We start from the raw sequence: 21,201 nt of genomic DNA, 5'->3' as shown, positions 1-21,201 counted from the left end.
GACATGAAAGACATGGGTTCGATCCCGGCTGCAGCGGTCACATTTCTATGGAGGTGAAATGTTAGAGGCCCATGTACTGTGTGATATTAACCCACATTAAAGAGCTCCAGGTGGTTGAAACTATCCAGAGCCCTCCACTGTGATGTCCCTCATAACCTGAGTCGCTTTGGGACGTTAAACCCCATAAAACTGAACCAGACATATTTGTTTTTTGTGCCTGCTAACTTCAAATATTATTTCCTTGGGGATGGCAGAATAACGAAGTTGTAAAGCTGGTTTTATTTTCTGCTGGGGTAAAAGCAAATGTAGACAACAAAATATCCATAATTGAATATCCACTTATTTGAACCCTCTTCTTGTTTGAAAATTTTAAGCTGTCTGAAAATTTATCGTGCTTATTTTACTGAATGATGTGAGCAATCAGTGCACCGCTGTGCAGATAATGCAACATGGATAATTGGTTGTGACCTCAGAGTCCCATTGTGTATGAATGCTGCGCTGGTTCTGTGTTGCCACTCGCCTGGGTAATGCTTGGCCCACAGGTTGAAACCTCCAACTGACGCTTTCATTTTTCTCGCTTGTGCACCTCACATATTCAGCAATTTTCGTGTTCTTCGGGCTTTGCCACTTTGTCAGGCTAACTTCTGTTAGCACGAGCACTTTTGTTTTGTTAGTTAAAATCAGTATCAAGCATATCTGGAGCATTGGAAGCATTTTCTGAGTGATAGTTTGGTTTCTCTTCCTGTTTCAAGGCACTCAAAATGAGAAAATAAGTAAAAATAATTAGACTACCCCAATGCAGGAATGCATTCATGCTGACCCATGTTCTCAAGCCATTGCAACACAGTTTGTATGTTACATTTTCAGAGAAACGTCGAAATGTGAGGATACTAGCTTTGGCACAAACATAATAGAGACTACCATTAGCATAGCGCGTACAGTTCCCGCTACCGCCGTATCATGTGCCATCAGTACTCACATGTTGGTTGGTCAAGATGCATCTGCCGTGCTGCACCCAGCCTACTGGCACGGGGCGCCATCTGTCGCTGTCATGGCGGACTTTGAAGCTTTATGCTGTCACTGCCTAGTTTCTACACCGCGCGCAGTTTCTGCACCTCAAATTCACACTATTAACTAACACTTACAAGGAACTAAAATTTTTGAACATTGTTCAAGCAGCACCTTGTGCACTTGAATGGTCCTAGGTCCTAGAGAACAAGCCTGGATGGGTAGACGGACAGAACCCAGACATACAAATTTTGCGGACAAAGGAAAGTGAAAATGTAGCCATTAAATGCATTCCTGCATTAAACAAATTTTATTTACCTCACTATGGTAGTTATATTTTCTCTACACTGGCCATGGACAGAAAAATGCTGAGCCATTCAGAAGACCTTAGTTGCCAGTATAAAAGTTCGATTTGCACTTAATTAGGTTCTTGTAAATAATTTACTCTCCTCTAGCACTGTTTATGGCAGGAAGTCAGAACTGTTCTTCACATGCAATCCAACCTTGTCTTTAGTAGAGCACAGGTACTTCCCTCAGTGTGTATGGTGTTATTACATTTTTGGGAGTAGTGGGACAACTTAACTTTAGGAGCATGCCCAGATTGTCCGCAGTAGGAAAAGCACTGACATGGCCTTTTTCGTTCCTTTTCCATTCCTTTTTTTTTTCATCACACCCGTCATATTCCAACTCCAGGTTTTCAATGTTGCTGTACTCCATCTTTCATTGTAGACTCTTGGTCACCAAAGAGGGTGGGGCAGTTGTGAAATCTAGCCTAAATTTTAAATTGTGAATACAATCTCTGGCAAATGATTTCTCTTGGGTGTTTTTCCCATGGGCTACCACTTACAATATTATCAATGAAAAGTTTTGGCAAATACGGGCTGCAGACTCAGCTGTTACCTTTCTTTATTAATAAAGTTGGGAATTCAAAAAGCTCTCGAAGACCACATTGTGTTTCTTGTAGTATTTAGACCTTTCAAGCTCCGTTTATCATTTCAGTTTAAAGCAGTACCGCAGCGGTGGCCTAGTGGTTTGAGCATCCGCCTCGCATGCGGGAGGTGCGGGGTTCGATCCCCGGTGATACAATGGGTACAAGCTTCCCCTGGCCTGGTGCTCGGCTTATGCAGGGTGAAATGATTGGAAAATAGGGCTTTGACTCCACCTTGAGCAAACGAAAACACCTTGTGCCATGGCGCTGTTTGGCCGCAGATGCCCTTGCACCATAAAAATTCACTATCATCGTCATCAGTTTCAAACATTTTTTTTTTCTGCCTAAATAGTATGTCCTGCCAACAAAGCACACCAGTGGTTAATTTTTTACATGAATGTAGAAAATTTTTTACGAACTGTCAAATTAGACGGAAACCAATAATAGAATACCAGGATTTGTGAAATTAAGACCTTAGGGATAGTGGAATAATTTCCATTCTCAAAGATATGCATGACACTAGAAATTCAGTAGGAAAAAAGGTTGACATCAGTGGTCATTTCAAATTCTATCTGCAAGCAAATGGAAGAGGATGTGCTACCATGCTGACTATTTTGAGAAATAATATTTGCGGCTGACGGAAAACACAGCGCAAAAAAACATGGACCAGAGGGAACACACATGACTGGACGCTCTGCTTAACTGGCAGGTCGTTATGGCAGCGAGGTTAACCACAGAAATGGCAGCCATAACACGCCAGGATTATGGCTGGGGATGGGGTTACAGTGCCCATTCTGTCTTGTGTGTTCCCTCTTGTCCACGTTCTTTCACGCTGTGTTTTCTGTCAATTAGCAATACACCAACTAGTGTGCACAAAAGTCCCGGTTCAAATTATTTGTGGCGTTCACTAGTTAAAAATGCATCCTGTTTGAAATATGAAGGATGCTAATTTTGCCTCAAAGAAATCAGTGCTTAGGTAGAGCACACACTAAGAAAAAACTGCGAGTTTGCAATCTACACAATTGTGTACAAAGCACCGGGTTAAGTAAATTGAAATCTGCATTCACAAAACATTAACATATTTGATAATTCTGTCCCACATAGAGTGCCGTGCCATTCTTCTGCCCGTGATCAACCAGCATGTGCAACTTCTCATGGAGAAAGGGGAGGAGCTAGAGTTGTGTGTCAAGATACTAAGTGACATCATGGTGGTCCTTCATGGCCACGACCGGACCCAGACTATTGAAGACATATCAGTGGTCATGCACTCTGTGCTGCGGACTGTGATCCAGACTGTAATTCGGACTGACCGGTCTTCACCCATTGTGGTATGTACTCATCAGTGGCAAACCTGTTTCTCATGGTTACATTTCAGAAATGTGTACCTTGACATTACTCGTTTTTTCTTTATATCAAGGGCAACATAGTGGCTCTTATGATTGCAATACTGAGGCAAATGGCCAAGTGCCACTACCACAGCTACCTCGACCATTTCCCCACATCTACTGACCTCCTTGACTTCCTAATGGAAATTCTGCTAGTCTTTAAAGATCTGGTCAGTAAGAATGTTTACCCCAAGGACTGGAATGACATGATAATGCTTCAGAACAGGTACTTGCAGCTTGAAACTTGTGCCTTATAATCCATAAGTATCTTAACCGTGTCTCCGAGGAACTTATACATGTCTCTTCTTTGCTTGCTAGTGTCATGCTGAAGGCCTTGCGCCACTTTTCATATACCATTCGAGATCGCTTCACCAACCCCTTCGATTACCAGGTCTGTATCTGTTCTCCTGGCAATAACGCCGCCATGTTTCAGAATGAGCATTTATGGTTTCGTTCTTGCAACAGGTGTGGAACAACTACTTCCATTGTGCCATAGCCTTTCTCACTCAAGATGCATTGCAGCTGGAGAACTTCTCACACAACAAGCGAAACAAGATTATTGCAAGGTTTGTGTTTGGCCACATCTTATTCTGGTCTTTCCTTTGTTCTACCAGGTGCTGCCTTCTATATATTTAATATTTTTTTCAGGTACAAAGACATGAGACGAGAAACGGGCTTTGAGATACGGAAGATGTGGTTCAACCTTGGTATGTCATTGCTTCCATCGTCTTGACTTGTTGGCATCTTTTAGCTGCGCCTCGCTAATGAAACGCACAGAGTAAACCCTTTAAAGGGACACTGAGGAGAAATTGAAGTTGACTTGTATCGATAGAATAGAAACTCCTGATCCCAAAAACGCCACTCTTCCTGAAAACAAAGCTCTTGTAATGTAGAAAATAGCAAGAACCAAAATACAGGTATCGCCGCCACAGGCCAATCTCGCAAGTACAAGCGTGATGACTTCCTAGGACAAGAGGCGCCACCTTGGGGGAATTTCTTTACTTCATGGTTGCCACGAATCTCTGAGGCTGGCAAAGGAAGGTTGCGCACCGCACCGCTAGCCGTCAGAAATCACGGAGTCTGCGTTTACGTCACGTTTCACGTCACTCCGTTCTGTGACGTCATAAGAGTTGCCGTGACATCATAAGAGTTCCCCGAGTTTGAATCAGAGCGGTGGGAAAAACTTTTTCAACTTCGAATCCAAATTTCTTTGAAATAAATGCATCTTCCGCGCCCGGGCAAACGGCAACAAAGCCATGAAATGCCGAACTATCAGATTTTGCTAACAAAAAAAATTGATAGAGTTCTCCTCAGTGTCCCTTCAAAAAAAAGGGGCCTAAAAATCTGCCCTGATATTTTGCACAGAGGATTGATTTACTTTGGAATTTAAAAGTGCCTCTGAAACACTTTTTGAGCATAGTAAATAAATTATCCTGATTTTGAGATCATGTACTGATGAACGTCTAAGCCAAACATGACTATTCTATACACAGGGGACAATCTGCCTTTTCACTCGGATGACCACCTTCGGGTCTTTGCACATTATTTCTGCTTCTTGCGTGTAGTGGCAGGCAGATGAATTATTAGTCAGATCTCTTCAATGTCACAAATGGCAGGAGCCAATAGGAGTCGGCCAGCAGAGAAAATGAGCTAAGAAAACACTCAGCCACATGCTTGCATCAGCAGCAACCAGCTTACATGCACAGGAAAAAAATATGTAAAGTATGGCATGCTCCAGTCACTGGTCAGAGCGTCACAAGCACTTTGCAGTGTTGGCATCATAGGAATAAGAGGACAGGGAAAGCTTTGGAGTCACTGGTAAGCAATTTTTTTTTTAACGTTGGTTAATTCTGCTGATTCAAGTCTCCATCAAATGGTTCTTAAGGTTAGAGGTTCCACAAGCAGTGCTCCTTTATATTCATCAGATTGTACAACTTGCCTGCTTGGTTTTCAACAAGTGAGGACACATAAAATGCAGTAAAAATTGTCAGGATTTAAGGAATTCTTTCACATCCTTACTCAGAGTCCAAGTGCCAAGCACTCTTCCATATGATCATGATCTAACATCACTTGCAGCACCTCTGTGCTGCTTAAGAAGTGGTATACTACTTGCCACAACTACTAGAAACCAGCTGAAATTGTTTGGCATGAACTTTTTTGCTTCACAGAACTAATGTTTGATCTATGCTTGCTACATACTAAAGCATGCTGTTGCTGTATATCTCATATCTTAGGGATCAAATTTCTCTGTTTACAGTACTTTCAGCGAAGTAGTAGTGACTTCTGAAAGCACAGGTTTTATTAATTTGGCTAGAAATGCAAAACGAAGAATGTTCGTACTTTACCACAGTATTCTTCATTTATTTACTTGAAACCTCTATTTAACAGCTGAGTTATCAGTGAGTTGAAAACAAAATCTACAATGTAAACGTCAAAGTTATGCGAAACACTCCAGGAGAAATTAACTGTTCTGGGCAGCACATGCATATGTTGACACCAAACCTTTTTTATTTAGTGTTGTTGCCCCTGAAAAATAACCATCCTTTAAGGTTGTAGTTTTAATTCATAGAAGGCATCAAAAGACTGAGATCGAAGAGATCGGAACTTGGATGTTTACAAGGCTGGTAGAATGAGGCATCCAAGTTTTTTGCTTGTCACTTTCTTGCATTTTTTTGATGTACTGTATTTTGTTACATACGACAATTTAATCAGTGGCCTATCTATCAGTAATACAATACTAGTGCATCATGACCATAGCATGCTCAGTACAGTGGCAGTATAGAAGCTGTGGAGGATAATGTTGTGTGCCTGCATTGTATAGTTTGCTCTCATGGTTGCATGTTGAAGAATGATTAATGAGGGATGATGTGTGTAGGTATTTTCTTGATAGGTAAAGGAGACCGGCAGTTATGCTTGCTTTGACTGAAGCCTTATTGCACATCTTCCATGCAACTGGAAAATACAGGCCAGAACAAGATTCGCTTTGTTCCTGGCATGGTGGGCCCGTTCCTTGAGATGACCATGATACCTGAGGCAGAGCTACGCAAGGCTACTATTCCCATTTTCTTCGACATGATGCAATGCGAGTTCTACTCCCCACGCAAGGCGGTCTCCTACCACAAGGATGACTGCTACGTGCACAACCTGGAGATCAAGGGCAACTTCCAAGAGGTGCGTTGATCTTGTTGCAATTCAGCTAGTCAGTTTGCACCTGTTAATTTCATAAATTACATGCACATAGTGTTCTGAATAGGCCATACCATAATATGAATAGGAGCAACTTTTTGCAATGGCAATAGTGCAAATACAGTAGATATGGCTGTATGTGAACAGTATATAAAGTCTTTCCAATACCGTTGGCAAATGTAGGCACTTTGTGTAAGTTGTTCTTGGTCTTTGACGTACTGAAAATATCAGGCCTAAAATTTGATGCCACCCGCAAAAGCTTCACTTTCTACTTTCAGCATTAAAGAGCTCACTGCAAAACCTGGATTGTATGTGTAACATTTCTTATCCATGTAAATTTCAAGCAAACAAGGAAATTTAAGGTGAAATTTAATTTTGGCTGAAGTGTGAGGTGAAAGCGAAGTGTTCCAGTGAACTGCCACCACGTACAAAGAGCATGTTTTAATTGGGCTTAACGATATGCACCAAACGCCAAAAACTTTTTTCATTCTCTGCTGTGGTTTCATCATGTTTATTAGACTGTAGTATTCCTTTCTCTTACCCTTTATATATATATTTTTTTTGCAGTTTGAAAATGAGATGATCACTAAGTTAGATGTTCTAGTCGAAGGAGGACGAGGGGATCAGCAATATCAGGACTTTCTCAAGCAAATGTAAGTTTGCTCGTGATGAGTGGCCCATTTTTTTCTTTCATTATCTTCAGTGCAATGAGCATTGTGTATATAATGTTTGTAAGCATGTAGAAACAGTGCAAAAAAAAAAAGACAAATGAAATGCACGCTTACAGACAAGACGGATGCTGTCAGTGCCTGCATCAGTTTTTCTTGTACGTGCCCCTTTCGTTCGTCTTTTTTGCACTGTTTCTCTACAAGTCTACCATGAGCCGACTAGCCCAAACCAGAATAAACTCACGGGATCCCAAGAGAATGCATCCCATCTGCGTTGACAGCTCAGTTTTCTGCGTTTTATACGGAGCAAAATCTGGTCCAACCTATACTGTGTAGTATGTAAGAAAATTTTTGTTTTTGCTTTTTCAGCCTGTTCAGCTTATGTGAAAACCATGCCACACTTCGTGATGCTTGTGAGAAGTTCATCAACACTGTGGTCGAACTGATGAAACGTCTCTTGGAGTACCGAACCATTATTACAGATGAGAACAAGGAAAACCGGATGAGCTGCACTGTGAACCTGCTGGTAAGAGTTTTGTTGCTGGTAGTGTGCGTGACTGAATACATTGCTAATTTTTGCTGCATGTTCTAACATTCACAGCGTGGTGAAAATTAATTTTTTGCAGTATAAAAGTATCAACCAGCTAATGTTTTCTAACTTCCTGTCCAAATAACCGTATGAATGACCTTGGTGCAATTTGGTAGACTTGCTTGAGATCCTTGTGTTACTAGGCTGTTTGAAGTGGAATTGCTGAATCTGTCCACTTGTGTTTGGCTTGTGTGAGGCACATACTAGTTGAACGTGGTCTTAGATGTAGTGGCTATGCGAGTTTATCATGTTTGCAGTATGGCAACATGCAGAGTGAAGGGGCAGCGGGGTGTTTGAACACGAGAAAGCAAGAGGGAACCTTTATATATACTTCAGCACTAAGTGACTATTAAAATTGCTCAGAAATGGAATGAGAGGAATTGATACCATAATGGTTCATGAATGAAGTTTGATGCTGTTGCTTTTACATAGTGTATGGATGGAAGGTGTTTATGTCAAACGTAAACACCACATAAATACCACTGGAATGATTGTTTCCACTGTGCAACATTGCAAGCCACTTGCAGAGTGGAAGAGAGCGAGCAGGAGGGCTTTACTGCATTCATTTAGTTGAGTGTTATGTGGGGGGAAAAAAAGCATTTTTGTTCAGTTTTGAAGCCAGCTCCAGAATCCTGATGCAGGTACAGGAACTGCAGCTTTGTTAAGGAAACTGCTTGCCTTTTGTAAACAAGTAGCTTAAACCCTTATAGTGTATGCATGGCCCTGGTGACAACCAGCACACAGCAGCTCTGTTCAAGGGTAGACTGTGCACATTCTGGTAGGGCAGCATTGGCTTTCAACGTGTGCCTGGGACCGTAATGATAAGGTAGCCCATCTTGCATGTTCATCCTGCTGGCATTTTCATTATATCCTCAAGGGTCAATTCTTTCCTTAAATCTTCCTTAAGTTTCTCGGACTCCATTCAGTGTTTGTAGTCAGTCATCTGATGGCAGAATCAAAGCACTCCCACTGTTTTTTCAGTGTTTATTTGTTTGCTTAGGCTTCTAATTGTTCACTTTTAGGTCTGTCATTTATCTGCTGTTTAAACAGCACTAAAAGCACTTTCGAGTCCTGTTTGAGATTGTTTGGCAGAAACTTCCGCTGTTTTAGGCTGTTCACTCTTGCTACAAGGTTATGCTCTCCAAACAGTACATCTAATGTTCAACATCCATCATTTGTAGTTAAAGCAAGTGCTGTTTTTTGTATAATAAAATGTTTACAGACTGTCTTTAAATGCTTTTTTTTTTTTCACCTAAATACAGAAGTTGGCCTTAATCCAAGTAGTGCTTTTACCTTGATATGGGATCTAATAATTCAAGGGTTTGACATACGGTTGTGATCAGCCTATATTGAGATTAAATATTATGTTATAGCATGGCTGTGGATGCAGTATATGTACATTGAAAGCAGAATTATTGATCATGGAAGTAATGAAGTGACTAGTAGTTTTGAGCTATTTTTGTGAGAAAGCAGTTTTAGATAGAATATATATAAAGCAGGCTACCACGGGCTGTTTGCCCAAAGTATATATATTTTTTTGCTGTATTGTAACATCTTGGTTTTTAAAGGCATAAAACTTCATTTTTGTGCGTCACTGTCTCTGAAGAACGGGTGCTGAGCGTGTGAATTGATTACCCGATTTTATTTAGTTGGAGTGCAAGCGTTGTGCGTGTAAGATGTGAACGCTATGAAGACTTTACATTGGTTCATTGCAGGACTTCTACCATGAGATCAGCCGGCAAGAAATGTACATTCGATACTTGCACAAACTCTGTGACCTGCATTTGGAGTGTGACAACTACATAGAGGCAGCCTTCACACTGCAGCTACATGCCAAGCTGCTGCGCTGGTCAGATGAGAGTTTGCCAAGCCTACTGCGCAGTGCCAAGTACCCGCAGTGTGAGACAAACCGTGAACTGAAGGAGCGCCTGTACCATGATATTCTTGACTATTTTGACAAGGGCAAACTTTGGGAAGCAGGTGTCACGCTCAGCAAGGAGCTGCTGTCTCAATATGAGAATGAGACCTTTGACTATGCACAGCTGAGCTCGTTGCATGCGCGCATTGCCACCTTTTATGAGAACATCATGCGTCAGCTACGGCCTGAACCTGAGTACTTCCGAGTTGCTTATTATGGCCGAAACTTCCCTGCCTTCCTGCAAAACAAGGTGAGCTGCTTTTGGTCTGTGATGAGTCTCAGTATAAACTTTTGAGTCATTAAAAATTATCTTGAGCAGGGTTTGCATTTGACACTCAAAATTTTCAAATGTCCTGCCTATGCTGGAGTGGTAAGATGCAGTGCTGGTTGATCTTGGATCGTTGTTTAGAAGTATTGAAGATACAAGACGGGTACACAAGTAGACAAGGCAGCCTCTAGACCTGCAGTTATTATTAGAACAAGCAGAACAAGAACTGCACTCATATGCCCCGCGGCGGTGGCTGCTGACCCGAAAGACGCGGGTTCGATCCTGGCCGCGGCGGTTGAATTTTAATGGAGGCGATATGCTAGAGGCCCGTGTACTGTGCGATGTCAGTGCATGTTAAAGAACCCCAGGTGGTCGAAATTTCTGGAGCCCGGAACTACGGCGTCCCTCATAGCTTGAGTCACTTCGGGACGTTAAAACCCCATAAACCATAAGCCAAACTGCACTCATACGCAGTGCCAACACAGGCCACAGGGACCCTCGTGAGCAGCCTGAGACAAGCAGTGTGATAATATTGGGACAGAGGGGAGACGACACACACAATGCGCTTAACTTCCAGTGCCTTTATGTGGAAATGCATGTTCAGTATACGGTAGACTCGCTGTAATTCAAACTCGGATAATTCGTACTTTCGGTTAATTCAGACAAATTTCAAAATTTTGGTTGGCTGGCTATATTTTTAATCCATTTTAAAGCTGCTTAACTTGCGCCGCAATTTCTCTTAAATTTGGATAATAGATCAAACTTTTTGTCTCGTTCCTACGCTCCTGGCACGTGAAATAGCGGCGACCGAGGTCAGATACGTAAGGTTACCGGCACCGTGTGAGCTGAAAATTCGCCCCCTCCAACCAATTAACTCAGACACAGTCCATAAGGGGCTGTGTAGATTGGAGTCGCCCCATCACCGCGTAGTTTAGCTCTCTGAGCTTTGCTACCAGCCTGTGACTATTGCGGCTGTCGCCCGTACTTCAGCGAGCCAAGCCCAGCTGTGAACCGGTTTGGACGCTAACTGGCGCGTCACTGTTTTTTTTTTTTTTCATTTTGGAAGGCATCTTACCATTAGGGTGCAAATGTTTGTTCCCCTTGCTTCCATCCACATGGTCCTGTGCATCGATAATGTGCGATCATTGTGTGGTGAAGCCTCCTTAAACGGACATCCCCGCTTGCGAAGAGGCTCCACCGCTACTGCATCACACCAATGTAGGCCACAGAAGGCCTTGCTATTTTGGAGCAACTCTGCTTTGATGTTCCCGACAGTGGGCATGCAATACAGGTTGACAGAATTGCGAAAAATCGTCATTGCCGCGCAGTTTTATCTTAAAGGCAGACAACCTTTGCCTATTTTTTTTTCATCACTTAAATTTGCAGCGGCGTGACATTGTTTCTGAAAGTTTTTTTTTTTTTTGTACCCATTCGACCTTCGGATAATTCGGACCGTATTTTTTAACTCCTTGAGGTCTTAATGTTGTTTTACCCTATTGGGAAACTAGCGCATTATTGATTACTTTTTTTCAACTGCACATGAGTAAACATATATCACTGCCTTTCACCCATATTTTATGTTGAGGTAAAGCTTTTAGCTATGTTTGGTGAAAGAAATAGATCCAAGATGATGAAACCTCGTTATAGTGAACAAGTAAAGAATCGTGAAATAGTTCGCTATAGCAGAAATTCGTAATATAAAATTTCGTCACAAATGCGCACAACAGCGGCGCGATATTTAGTCATTGAAGGGACAGCAACTCTGGAGATCCTTACTAGAGAAACAGAGAGACATTTTTCCAGGTTTTAGCGGCGTTTCAAAGGCGCTTGCAGTTATTCCGAAGGCCACCAAAAAACCGAGCACCAGTTAAGTTGGCTTCCCCGCATAGCACCTCGAGCGCTGGTTGAACGCCGGCTACTGTGGGTTCCCCATATCGCAGCCCTGTCGCTTGGAAAGCGGTACGTCAGAGCGAAAGCTATCGCTGTTTTCACCACCTCCACGACAGTCGACGTGACCGCAGAATTGTTACTGCAAGCTTACAACCACCTGCGCTGCTGCTTCCAGGCCACTGTCGACGGGTGCCAGAAGCGCGAACATGTGCTGGCTGCCTGACTGCAACCCTAAACGCCTCTGCTGGCGAGTGCTAGATAAAAACGCTAAGCTTGGCCCGAAAGGTTGCCGCATCACCATGAGTCATTTGTGCAGCGCGGCGAAGCCTGCCGCCTGCCATCCGAAAGGGCACAATTTGGCACTGGGGAGTTCGATATATCCATTTCATGGCCAACCGCGTTCGCTATATAAAATAGAAATTGCATGCTTTTGCCAAAAATATTTATGAAGAGTTTGATATAGCCAGTAATTCGTAATACCCGTGTTCATTATATCGAGTTCTGGCTGTACTATTTGTATGCATAGATACCCATAAAGCAAATCGCATGTAGTTTTGTATCATGTTATGGTTCACTACTGATGATTCAAACATAAATTTCTGGTCCCTTGAAGTTTGAATTTATCCGAGTCTACCGTTTACAACTGTCCCATTGATTTTTTTTTTTTACCTGCCTCAAGATGAACCAACAAGCTCAACTGTCTACTCTTGCTTGTGCAGGGCAAGTAGTGTGCAGTCTGCAGACTAAAATAGCAAGAACATTGGATGCATCCAGAATTCCTTTGCACAGTGTTAAAAATAATGTTGGCCTCTAGTTAGGTTGCTGAAGTATTTCTTTGTGAAGTGCACCAAGAAGATGGTAATGCCAATGTTGCCTTGCTATATGAACTGCTGCACTTCTAGAATTTCTTTTGGTGTCCTTGTACCTTCCCCATGGTGAAACATGGCCAAAAACTGGCATGTAGCTGCATTCATTACTCTAGGCAGAAAAGAACTCCACAAGAAGCTTTTATTAATGTTGCATGCTGTTTCAATCTGTTACGAAGGCAGCAGCCTCTTTCACCAGGGTAACGCCTACTTAACTCAGTGGAATTCATATGTGATGTAAATTTGCATACTGGTTTTTTATTATTTTGTCTTTCATTTTATGTAAGGGTGTGTGAATATTCGGAAGTTTCACATACCGAATCAGATATCCTCCTATTCAATTATTTGAACAAATCAAATAGTGTATGTTCAAAATCATTCGAAACAAAGAATTTGTCCTCAAGTTTTTTAATAATTGGCGCGAAGTTTGAATAAGGCCTACCGTATTTTTTTTCCGAGACTTTCCAAAAACGGGCCATACACGCCACGTGTCATGGTGGCGCGATCGGTATGCACAGGATTGAAGGTTCAGTGCTTTGGTGCGGCCCATTCGTGTGGCAGTGTTTATAATCCTCATACACGGCCTCAAAATTTGCACAACGCGGCAGGGCCCAGGCAGGTTCAGCAAACCTGGGGCCGTATTCCGAGTTTGTGTCATAAAAGAAAGCGTCATAATCTGCCACAGCGGCCACACCTGATTGGGCGAAACGTCGGAAACAGATGTCTGTTCGGTTGCGACTGTGACCACAGCGCATGGTTCACTATGTGTTTGAAGTCACCGGTCCGGTTTCTTACTCTTTTCGCTGCATCCGAACCACCACATCTGCTTCCGACGTTTCGACCAATCAGGTGGGGCCGCTGCGCCAGATTATGACGCTTTTTATTATGACACAAACTCGGAATGTGGACCCCGGCCCTTATGCCCGACCTCGGAGACCATGCCTCATACACCTCTCACCCATCTCATGCACTGAGATGTGGCGCTAGTTTATCATCTTTCGTTATCAAGAGCAAAAGGCGCTTTTCCTACTCACATAACATGACAATGATAAAGGTAATACACGAACTTCGTGTTGTGACCCCCCCAAATGGAGACCAGTGTTGTGTCTTTTAACAGATACAGCTATAACTGTGAAAGCAGCGTTTCGCTGTTTCTCACGATTTCATTGAATTTGCTCAGAAGTAGTGAATATTCATAAAAAATTCGATTCGTATTCGATTCGGTTTTTAGCTAAACCATTCATATTCGATTCAGTGGCAAAGCTACAGTATTCATATTCGATTCGGTTTGGAAAAAGTACTTTTCACACACCCCTAATTTTGTAGCCATTCACCAGGCTGTAAATAAATGTACCCCAGGTCATTGTTGTAATGAAAAGTTATAGGTTGTGTATGTTAAAGATTTCTTTTTCTGTAGTGCTAACGTACGTATCCCAAATGCTTGCCTACCAGGTTTTTGTGTACAGAGGGAAGGAGTACGAGCGATTGAGTGACTTCAGCTCTAGGCTGCTCAACCAGTTTCCCAATGCACTGCTGCTGACCAAGTTGACCATTCCTGGCAAAGATGTCACTGAGTCACAGGCCCAGTACCTTCAGATAAACAAAGTGGACCCTGTGATGAACAATCCTCACCGCTTCCAGAATAAACCTGTGCATGAGCAGATCCTCAAATACTACAGGGTAAGGCCGTTGAAGGGTGTATGGGATGAAGCGAGTGTTACAGCTAATGTGCTCTTTGGGCCTTGTAATCCATTCACAAAACAGAGACATTAAAGTTTGCGAATAAGTAGATGCATTTGCAGTGGTGCAGTCATACGTGCCCTGTAAACAGTATTCTCTCTCTTTATTTTTTTTTTACTGTGAAGTAGTTTTCAAATGTATCATCAGTCTACACTGTATAGAGTTGTACAGTCATGGTGGAACATATTTGGAAGACTGAAAGCCAGTGAAATGATATGAGTGCTATTTGCCTTTTAGAACTGTTAATAAGACCTCTTCCAAGCCCCCAAATCAGGAAATTATCGCAGTGCTGTTGTTGACAGCATGTTTACCAGTACATGCTTATGTGCATCCTGCCGCAGTAGTGTAGATGAATTGAGTGTAAGTGAAACATGAGCAGCGTTTACATGAACTGACGAGTTCAGTTTGCAGGTAAAAAAAGCAGTTAGCCGGTCCATGCAAACGCTGTCGAGTCTGGGAGTCGTGGGTAAGGTCCAGTCAAACTTGACGGCAAGGGGGTGGGTTGACTCACAGACCCCCTCAGCAAATTACACTTAATCTTTTTTCACACCTGAAGAAGGGATTTTCTGCAGGGCAGAGCAGAAGTAGAAGCTGGCAGGAGTCAGTTTACCACCTGGGCAGTCATGCCTTCTGAGGGCATGCCGTGACTGTTGCCTCACTGGTATGGAGTTCATGTAAACGAGGCTATGGAACATGCACCACGTGCTCTACCCAAATGTGCCTCGCCACTTTTTGCTTACCATGACGTCGCACACATTTGTTTACAAACAGGAACCATGTTTGTTGGAAGAAAAATATATAAATAGAGATTAAGTTTTTGTGTTGTTGCTGAAATAGTTCTGTCTAGAGACATGGAATTGAGCTTCCTTGCTTTGCGTTCAGTATATTCATGAGGATTACTGCTGTCCTGAGTATACAACAGTATATTTTACTTTTGCTTTGGTGTGTTTCCTTGTTTGGTTGTGAGAAGCATCACTAAGGTCTCTTTCTTGTTTAGGTGAATGAGGTGAACAAGTTCACCTACTCGCGCCCTTTGCGGCGAGGTGAGAAGGACTCGGACAGCGACATTGGCAACATCTGGCTTGAGCGGACCACCCTTGAGACTGCTCACAAGCTGCCTGGTATTCTTCGCTGGTTTGTGGTGGTCAAGGCGCAAACTGTTGAGGTCAGCCCACTGCAAAATGCCATCGAGACCATGGAAGCCACCAACACCAAGATTAGGGACATGGTGCTGCAGTACAGGGCTGACACAAGCCTTCCACTAAATCCATTGAGCATGCTGCTGGGAGGCATTGTCGATGCGGCTGTCAATGGAGGCATTGGCAATTACGAGAAGGTATGGGCTTAGAGTCAACAGGAGTGTCTTTCTGTTATCTTTTGGCTTGTGCCATTATGAAGTGCACTGCAAATTTTAAAATTGTATGCATCATGTTCATTCATCAAATGGCACACGCTGCAAGGTTACAGCAAGTCTGATTTTTAAGTCCGTAGATGGGATTGCTTATTTTGTACTAATTGCAATAGGTGGATGGAACTAAGGTCTGTGAATTTTGCTCTAACGATGCTAATGGCTTTTGGCTGAAAGTAAGCACTGTCTAAAATGAAAAGGTAGTTTTTGATGCAATAGCATTAGAAGCCTCATTGTGGAAAAAATGTGGCATTGGTTATAAAATTTATCCATGACGGGGGAAAGTGACATCACCAGACCAGAAGTGACGTCACTTCCTGTAAAGGCATGCACAGCTTCTGATGCTATTGCATTGCCAACACATAATGTAATTAGGTGCCCCTGTTAATTTTAAAATAATATTTAGTGCAGTTTAATGGAGCTGGTACAAGCAAAGTCACCTCCAATTACCGTATTTACACGATTGTAAGTTGTGGGTTTCTCAGTAGGCACAGGCCACTACCCACCGCGGGTTCGAGCTTCGCGCGAGCCAAGGGCCCCGATCAGCCGTCACCACACGCACCCTGGGGCACCGCTGCGGCGGCGTTCAACCTCTGCAGAGAGGAGAGCGGCTCGTTGCAAGAAACAGGCCTCCAAGTTCACAAAGGAGACGTTTATTGACGCCGTCCTCCAGCGGTACATACACACACTCAACAGTCACCCCGTCCCGGGGCGCGCTCAGAGCAAGGCTCCGGTGCGCGCTCGGGGCAACAAGAGAAATGCGCGCCGCTAGCACGCCGCTGCAGGAGATTGTCCCCGCGGCAGTGCTGTGATCTCTCTCGTGTCGGCCGTTGGGCCGTTTGCGAGAGAGAGTGGGCAGTCAATGCAAGGTGCGCCTGTCAGAGGTCGTTGGACCCCTGGACAGGCTCGAGCCGCGGCGGATTGAGGACCCACGCTGGCGAGCTCGAGTATGAACTGGTCCGAACGGCAGAGGCCGGCCCGGACGAACAGTAACGTACGCACCTTACGCTGTCTCGGAGGGGTCTCTCTCTCTATGCCCCGCTCGGACGGTCGCGCGCCGCGCGACCACCCCAAACGGGTCCCGAATTCCCGCCAAAAGTCACCAATGGCAAAGGCCCTTGGGAAGCCGGGGGCGGAGCTGCAGCCGAATGATAGCGATTAGCCACCAGCCGTCTCTCCGCCGCCCGAGGCGGGAGAAAGGGAAAGAGAGCGATGCGGGATGCAGCGCAGATGCCACGGCGGGAATCTAGCAGGCTTCCCACATCCTCCTCTCCTTAAATGCCCTCCTACCCATCGGCGAAAGCGTGCGGCACAATAAAAAAATAAAAAATAAAAAATTAGTCCATATAAAACTACCACACTTCAGTTCCAGCCATAAGCTCAAAAGACAAACAAACAAGAACAGAAAACAAACAACACTTGCATACGTTTCAAGGAGACAAAACTAACTACACTGTACACTGTACGCAAGGCCAGCTGACAGGTGGCCTGCAGCCTCATAATGTTCGGTGGCGCGGCCCATTGGGCCTGTCGGCGGCCAACTCACGCTTTTGGTGCCTTCAGGGTCCCGGTGGACGATTTATTGACGGCGGTCCCATGTCCTCCACAAGGTCATCAAAGTTGAGCATGGGGACGTTGACGACGCTCGACGATCCCGAAGAGGACCCGCACGGGAAAGGGTGCTGTCCTTCCTGTCCCCTTCTCGGCGTTGCCTTTGATCTTGGGAACACGCACATCATCCCAGGCACGCACCGGCACAGAAGCGGACATTGATCAGTCACAACGACCCGCATGTCGGAATCGTTCCGAGGCGCCGTGGCAGGGGTCAAAGGACACACTCTTCAGACGCACTCTTCACGCTCCCCATAGCCACACAAAGACCATGCCACGAGACACTCGCTCCTTAACGAGCAAACCACTCCCCAGCCGGAAGGGGAGACTTTCGCCGACCCCCCCGCGAACCAGCCGGTCCCGTGTTCGCGAGGAAGGCCGCACCCGTGGGGTCAGAACATAAATGAAAAGAAGGCGCGCTGTACAAAAAAAAGGCCATCTCTGCGCTACAAGAAAGGGGCAATCGCGAGTAGGCTGAAGCTTACATATGTACAAGTCTGGTTTAAAAAAAACTGAACGCCAACGCAAACGTATATTACATATGTACAGATCTCAGAACGTTAGAAGAAACAACGAATAAACTGGAAACAAAAATATGCTACAGACTGACTAAAACAAACAAACGACTAAATAACTGCACAAGGCTGGAACTGAGCATGCGGCAAACAAAAAAAAAGAAACCGCCGTGCTTCACCTGGGGTAGGGCCCGACGAGAAAGCTCGCCAGCTAGCTGAGGCTGCGTGCCTTCGGTTGCGGAAGAGTCCGCCATCCGGCATCAATCACATCGGTGACCGTCGCCTCAGATTGTACCGGTGCTCGGTACGGTTGCGTTCCGCAGCACCAGTTGTGCCTTTGCGCTTGCTTGTGATACCAATGGGCACCGACGCAAACTCGTCAGACCGTGACGCATAGGCCTTCAGGTCTGCGATGTGGGCACGGCTGGTTTTCCCCGTAAGGGGATCCTCCAGCAGGTACGCGAGCGGCGACCAGACTCTAACCACTCGGTACGGACCAAGCCACTTAGGAGCGAGCGAGGCTGAGAACCCCTTGCTCGCATCACTAAGAACGTGGTTGCGCTTCAGGACAAGATCACCCGCCTGAAAAGTCAGGCTGCGGTGCTTGCGGTCATACTGAGCCTTCTGCTGGGCTCTGGCTGCCGCCAAACTCTGCCTTGCTCTGTTGAGAGCCCGACCAAGCCGGTCCCGAAGCGTCGACGCATAAGCAGAGCAGTCTGCCCGCGTCTGCTCATCCCCGAGCTGGCTCTGCACGACGTTTGACATCGGATTCGCCAGCTCCCTCCCGAAATTGAGGAAGGCGGGAGAGAAACCAGTTGAGCGATTCTCAGCTGTTCGAATGGCGAACGCAAATTCGCTCAAATGGTCTGCCCAGTCCTTTTGACACTCGGCAAAGGCCGCCAGCATTGGCTTGAGCGTTCGGTTGATTCGCTCGGTCAAGTTGGACTGGGGGTGGTAGGGTGAAGTGGTGTAGTGCTCAATTCCGAGGGAACGGCACGTGTTACCGAACACCCGAGCGGTGAAATAGGACGCATTGTCCGTGATCAGTCTTTCCGGAAAGCCGAACCGACAGAACACTTCCTGGAGTTTATCCAGCACCGCTCGTGCTGACACTTTCCGAAGCGGGTACAACTCGACCCATTTGGAAAAATGGTCAGCTACTACCATCAGGTGAATGAACCCCTGCTTACTCCAGGGGAAAGGCCCCATCAGATCGCAGGTGGCCATCTGCCACGGACGCACACTGTCAATTGGTTTCATCATTCCGGGCGGCTTGCCGCCCCTTGACTTCACCGCTTGACAGACATGGCAGGAACGGCAATAGCGGAAAATCTCACGCTTCATGCCGGGCCACGTCACCGATTGACTCAGTTTTGCAAAAACTTTGGAGCCAATCAGGTGACCGGCCAGTGGTTCGTCATGAGAAAATCGCAACAGTGCGCCTCTCAGACTTTTGGGGATAACCACCTTGAACGGGTCAATGGACTCATCATCGGTGGCTATGTATTTCAGCACGAGCCCGTCATGGCCCAGCAAATATGAATCCCCCGGGGCTCGCCGCGACACACGCTGGCTTTCACCCCCTGCGCCCACTACAATACAAGTAGCGTCCCGGCGCTCCGTCTCCCTGAGACCGTCGCTCATCTCGCGACACATGGGGTCATTTTGCTGGGCTTTCAGCAGCTCTTTCCGGCTGAAAACGATTCCTGTTACCCCAGAGGGGGGCCTGGTCTCGTCCCCCTTCAGGTTTGCAGCCAAAATTTCCGCTCGCGACGGCGTCTCCGAGGCGCTCACGTGGAGCTTTGCCTCTCGCCCGCTTTGCGAAGCGCTGCTTGCCTGGTTAGCGGAATGGGTTAGCCCGTTTGCGGGCTCCCCCTCCTTGCCGCCCGGCGGCTCGTCCGCTTTTTCGCCTGCTGGCGTCAAGGCGCCGCTGGCGAGTGGGGCACGGGATAGCGCGTCAGCTACCACGTTCGTGCTCCCCTTTCGATACTGCACCGAAAAGTCGTAATGCTGTATCAGGAGAGCCCAGCGCGCCAGCCGACCCGCAGGCTCGCGGAGCCGCATCAGCCAACTGAGCGCACTGTGGTCTGTCTGCACCACGAATTGCGTCCCGTCAAGGTAGACGTCGAATTTCCGCAGTGCAAACACGATGGCGAGGCACTCCTTCTCGGTCACGGAGTAATTCCTCTCCGAGGGCAGCAAGGAGCGGCTGGCAAAGGCCAGCGGCTGCAGCACGCCATCGAAATCCTGTAGGAGAACTGCTCCTAAACCCAGATCGCTCGCGTCAGTCTGGACTACGAACTGTCTGGTCAGGTCGGGTAGCCTGAGCTGCGCTGTCTCGGCAATGGCACTAGACAGGAGGCGAAAGGATCGCTCTTGCTCGGGCCCCCATCGCCACGCGGCAGTCTTTCCCAAGAGCTTGGTCAAGGGTGCCTGCACGCGGGCACAGGACGGGATGAACGACCGATAGAAATTGGCCATTCCCAGAAAACGGCGGAGGCCGCGTACGTCCTTGGGCACGGGAAACTCGAGTATGGCTCGGAGTTTGTCCGCATCGGGCTCAACGGAGCCCTCGCCCAGCGTGAACCCTAGCAACTGAACTCGGGTCCGCGCTATTTGGGCTTTCGCAGGATTCAAAGTCATCCCAGCAGCCCGTACCCTCGCGAGCACGTCGGCAATGTGGCCTAAGTGCTCATCGAAGGTTCATGAATAAATCACGATATCGTCCAGGTAGCACATGGCGTGAGACCATTTAGCTTCCCCTAGGACGCGGTCCATGAGCCTCTGAAAAGTCGCAGGACCATTGCAGAGACCGAAGGGCATGCGAGTGAACTCAAACAGCCCTCTGTGGCACGTGAACGCGGTCTTAGACCGGTCAGCGTCTGCCATCTGGACCTGTAGGTAACCTTTGGAGGCATCTAGCGTGGAAAAATACCGCTCACTGCCCAGGTTTCCTACGATTGAGCTGATCGTCGGGAGCGGATAGGCATCCTTTCGAGTCAGCGCATTCAGACGGCGATAATCCACACACAACCGGTGGCTGCCATCTTTCTTAGGCACCAACACAACCGGAGACGCCCAAGCGCTGGACGAGCGACGGATAATGTCCGCCGACAGCATCTCATCCAGCAACCCATCGATCACCTGCCTTTTCGCAAGGCTGACGGGTCTGGGGTTGCACTTCAAAGGAAGCGCATCTCCGGTGTGGATCTTGTGGCTCA

General features: G+C 46.1%; 1 protein-coding gene across 1 annotated transcript in view; it reads left to right on the top strand.

Annotated features, from left to right (window-relative positions):
* mbc (dedicator of cytokinesis protein myoblast city) overlaps positions 1-21,201 on the top strand; it is a 105,022-nt gene that overhangs the window by 52,995 nt on the left and 30,826 nt on the right. The window contains exons 25-35 of the mRNA XM_077645997.1: positions 3,041-3,264; positions 3,354-3,547; positions 3,640-3,712; positions 3,787-3,887; positions 3,970-4,028; positions 6,287-6,492; positions 7,075-7,160; positions 7,545-7,701; positions 9,480-9,932; positions 14,159-14,386; positions 15,444-15,782. Of these exons, the coding sequence (XP_077502123.1) occupies positions 3,041-3,264; positions 3,354-3,547; positions 3,640-3,712; positions 3,787-3,887; positions 3,970-4,028; positions 6,287-6,492; positions 7,075-7,160; positions 7,545-7,701; positions 9,480-9,932; positions 14,159-14,386; positions 15,444-15,782 (2,120 nt within the window). The remainder of the gene's footprint in view (positions 1-3,040; positions 3,265-3,353; positions 3,548-3,639; positions 3,713-3,786; positions 3,888-3,969; positions 4,029-6,286; positions 6,493-7,074; positions 7,161-7,544; positions 7,702-9,479; positions 9,933-14,158; positions 14,387-15,443; positions 15,783-21,201) is intronic.

The sequence above is a fragment of the Amblyomma americanum genome, chromosome 1 (assembly GCF_052857255.1).
Source record: "Amblyomma americanum isolate KBUSLIRL-KWMA chromosome 1, ASM5285725v1, whole genome shotgun sequence".
Taxonomy (NCBI): domain Eukaryota; kingdom Metazoa; phylum Arthropoda; class Arachnida; order Ixodida; family Ixodidae; genus Amblyomma; species Amblyomma americanum.
The sequence above is the reverse complement of the archived record's forward strand: the minus strand, read 5'-3'. Positions and strand labels throughout refer to the sequence as shown.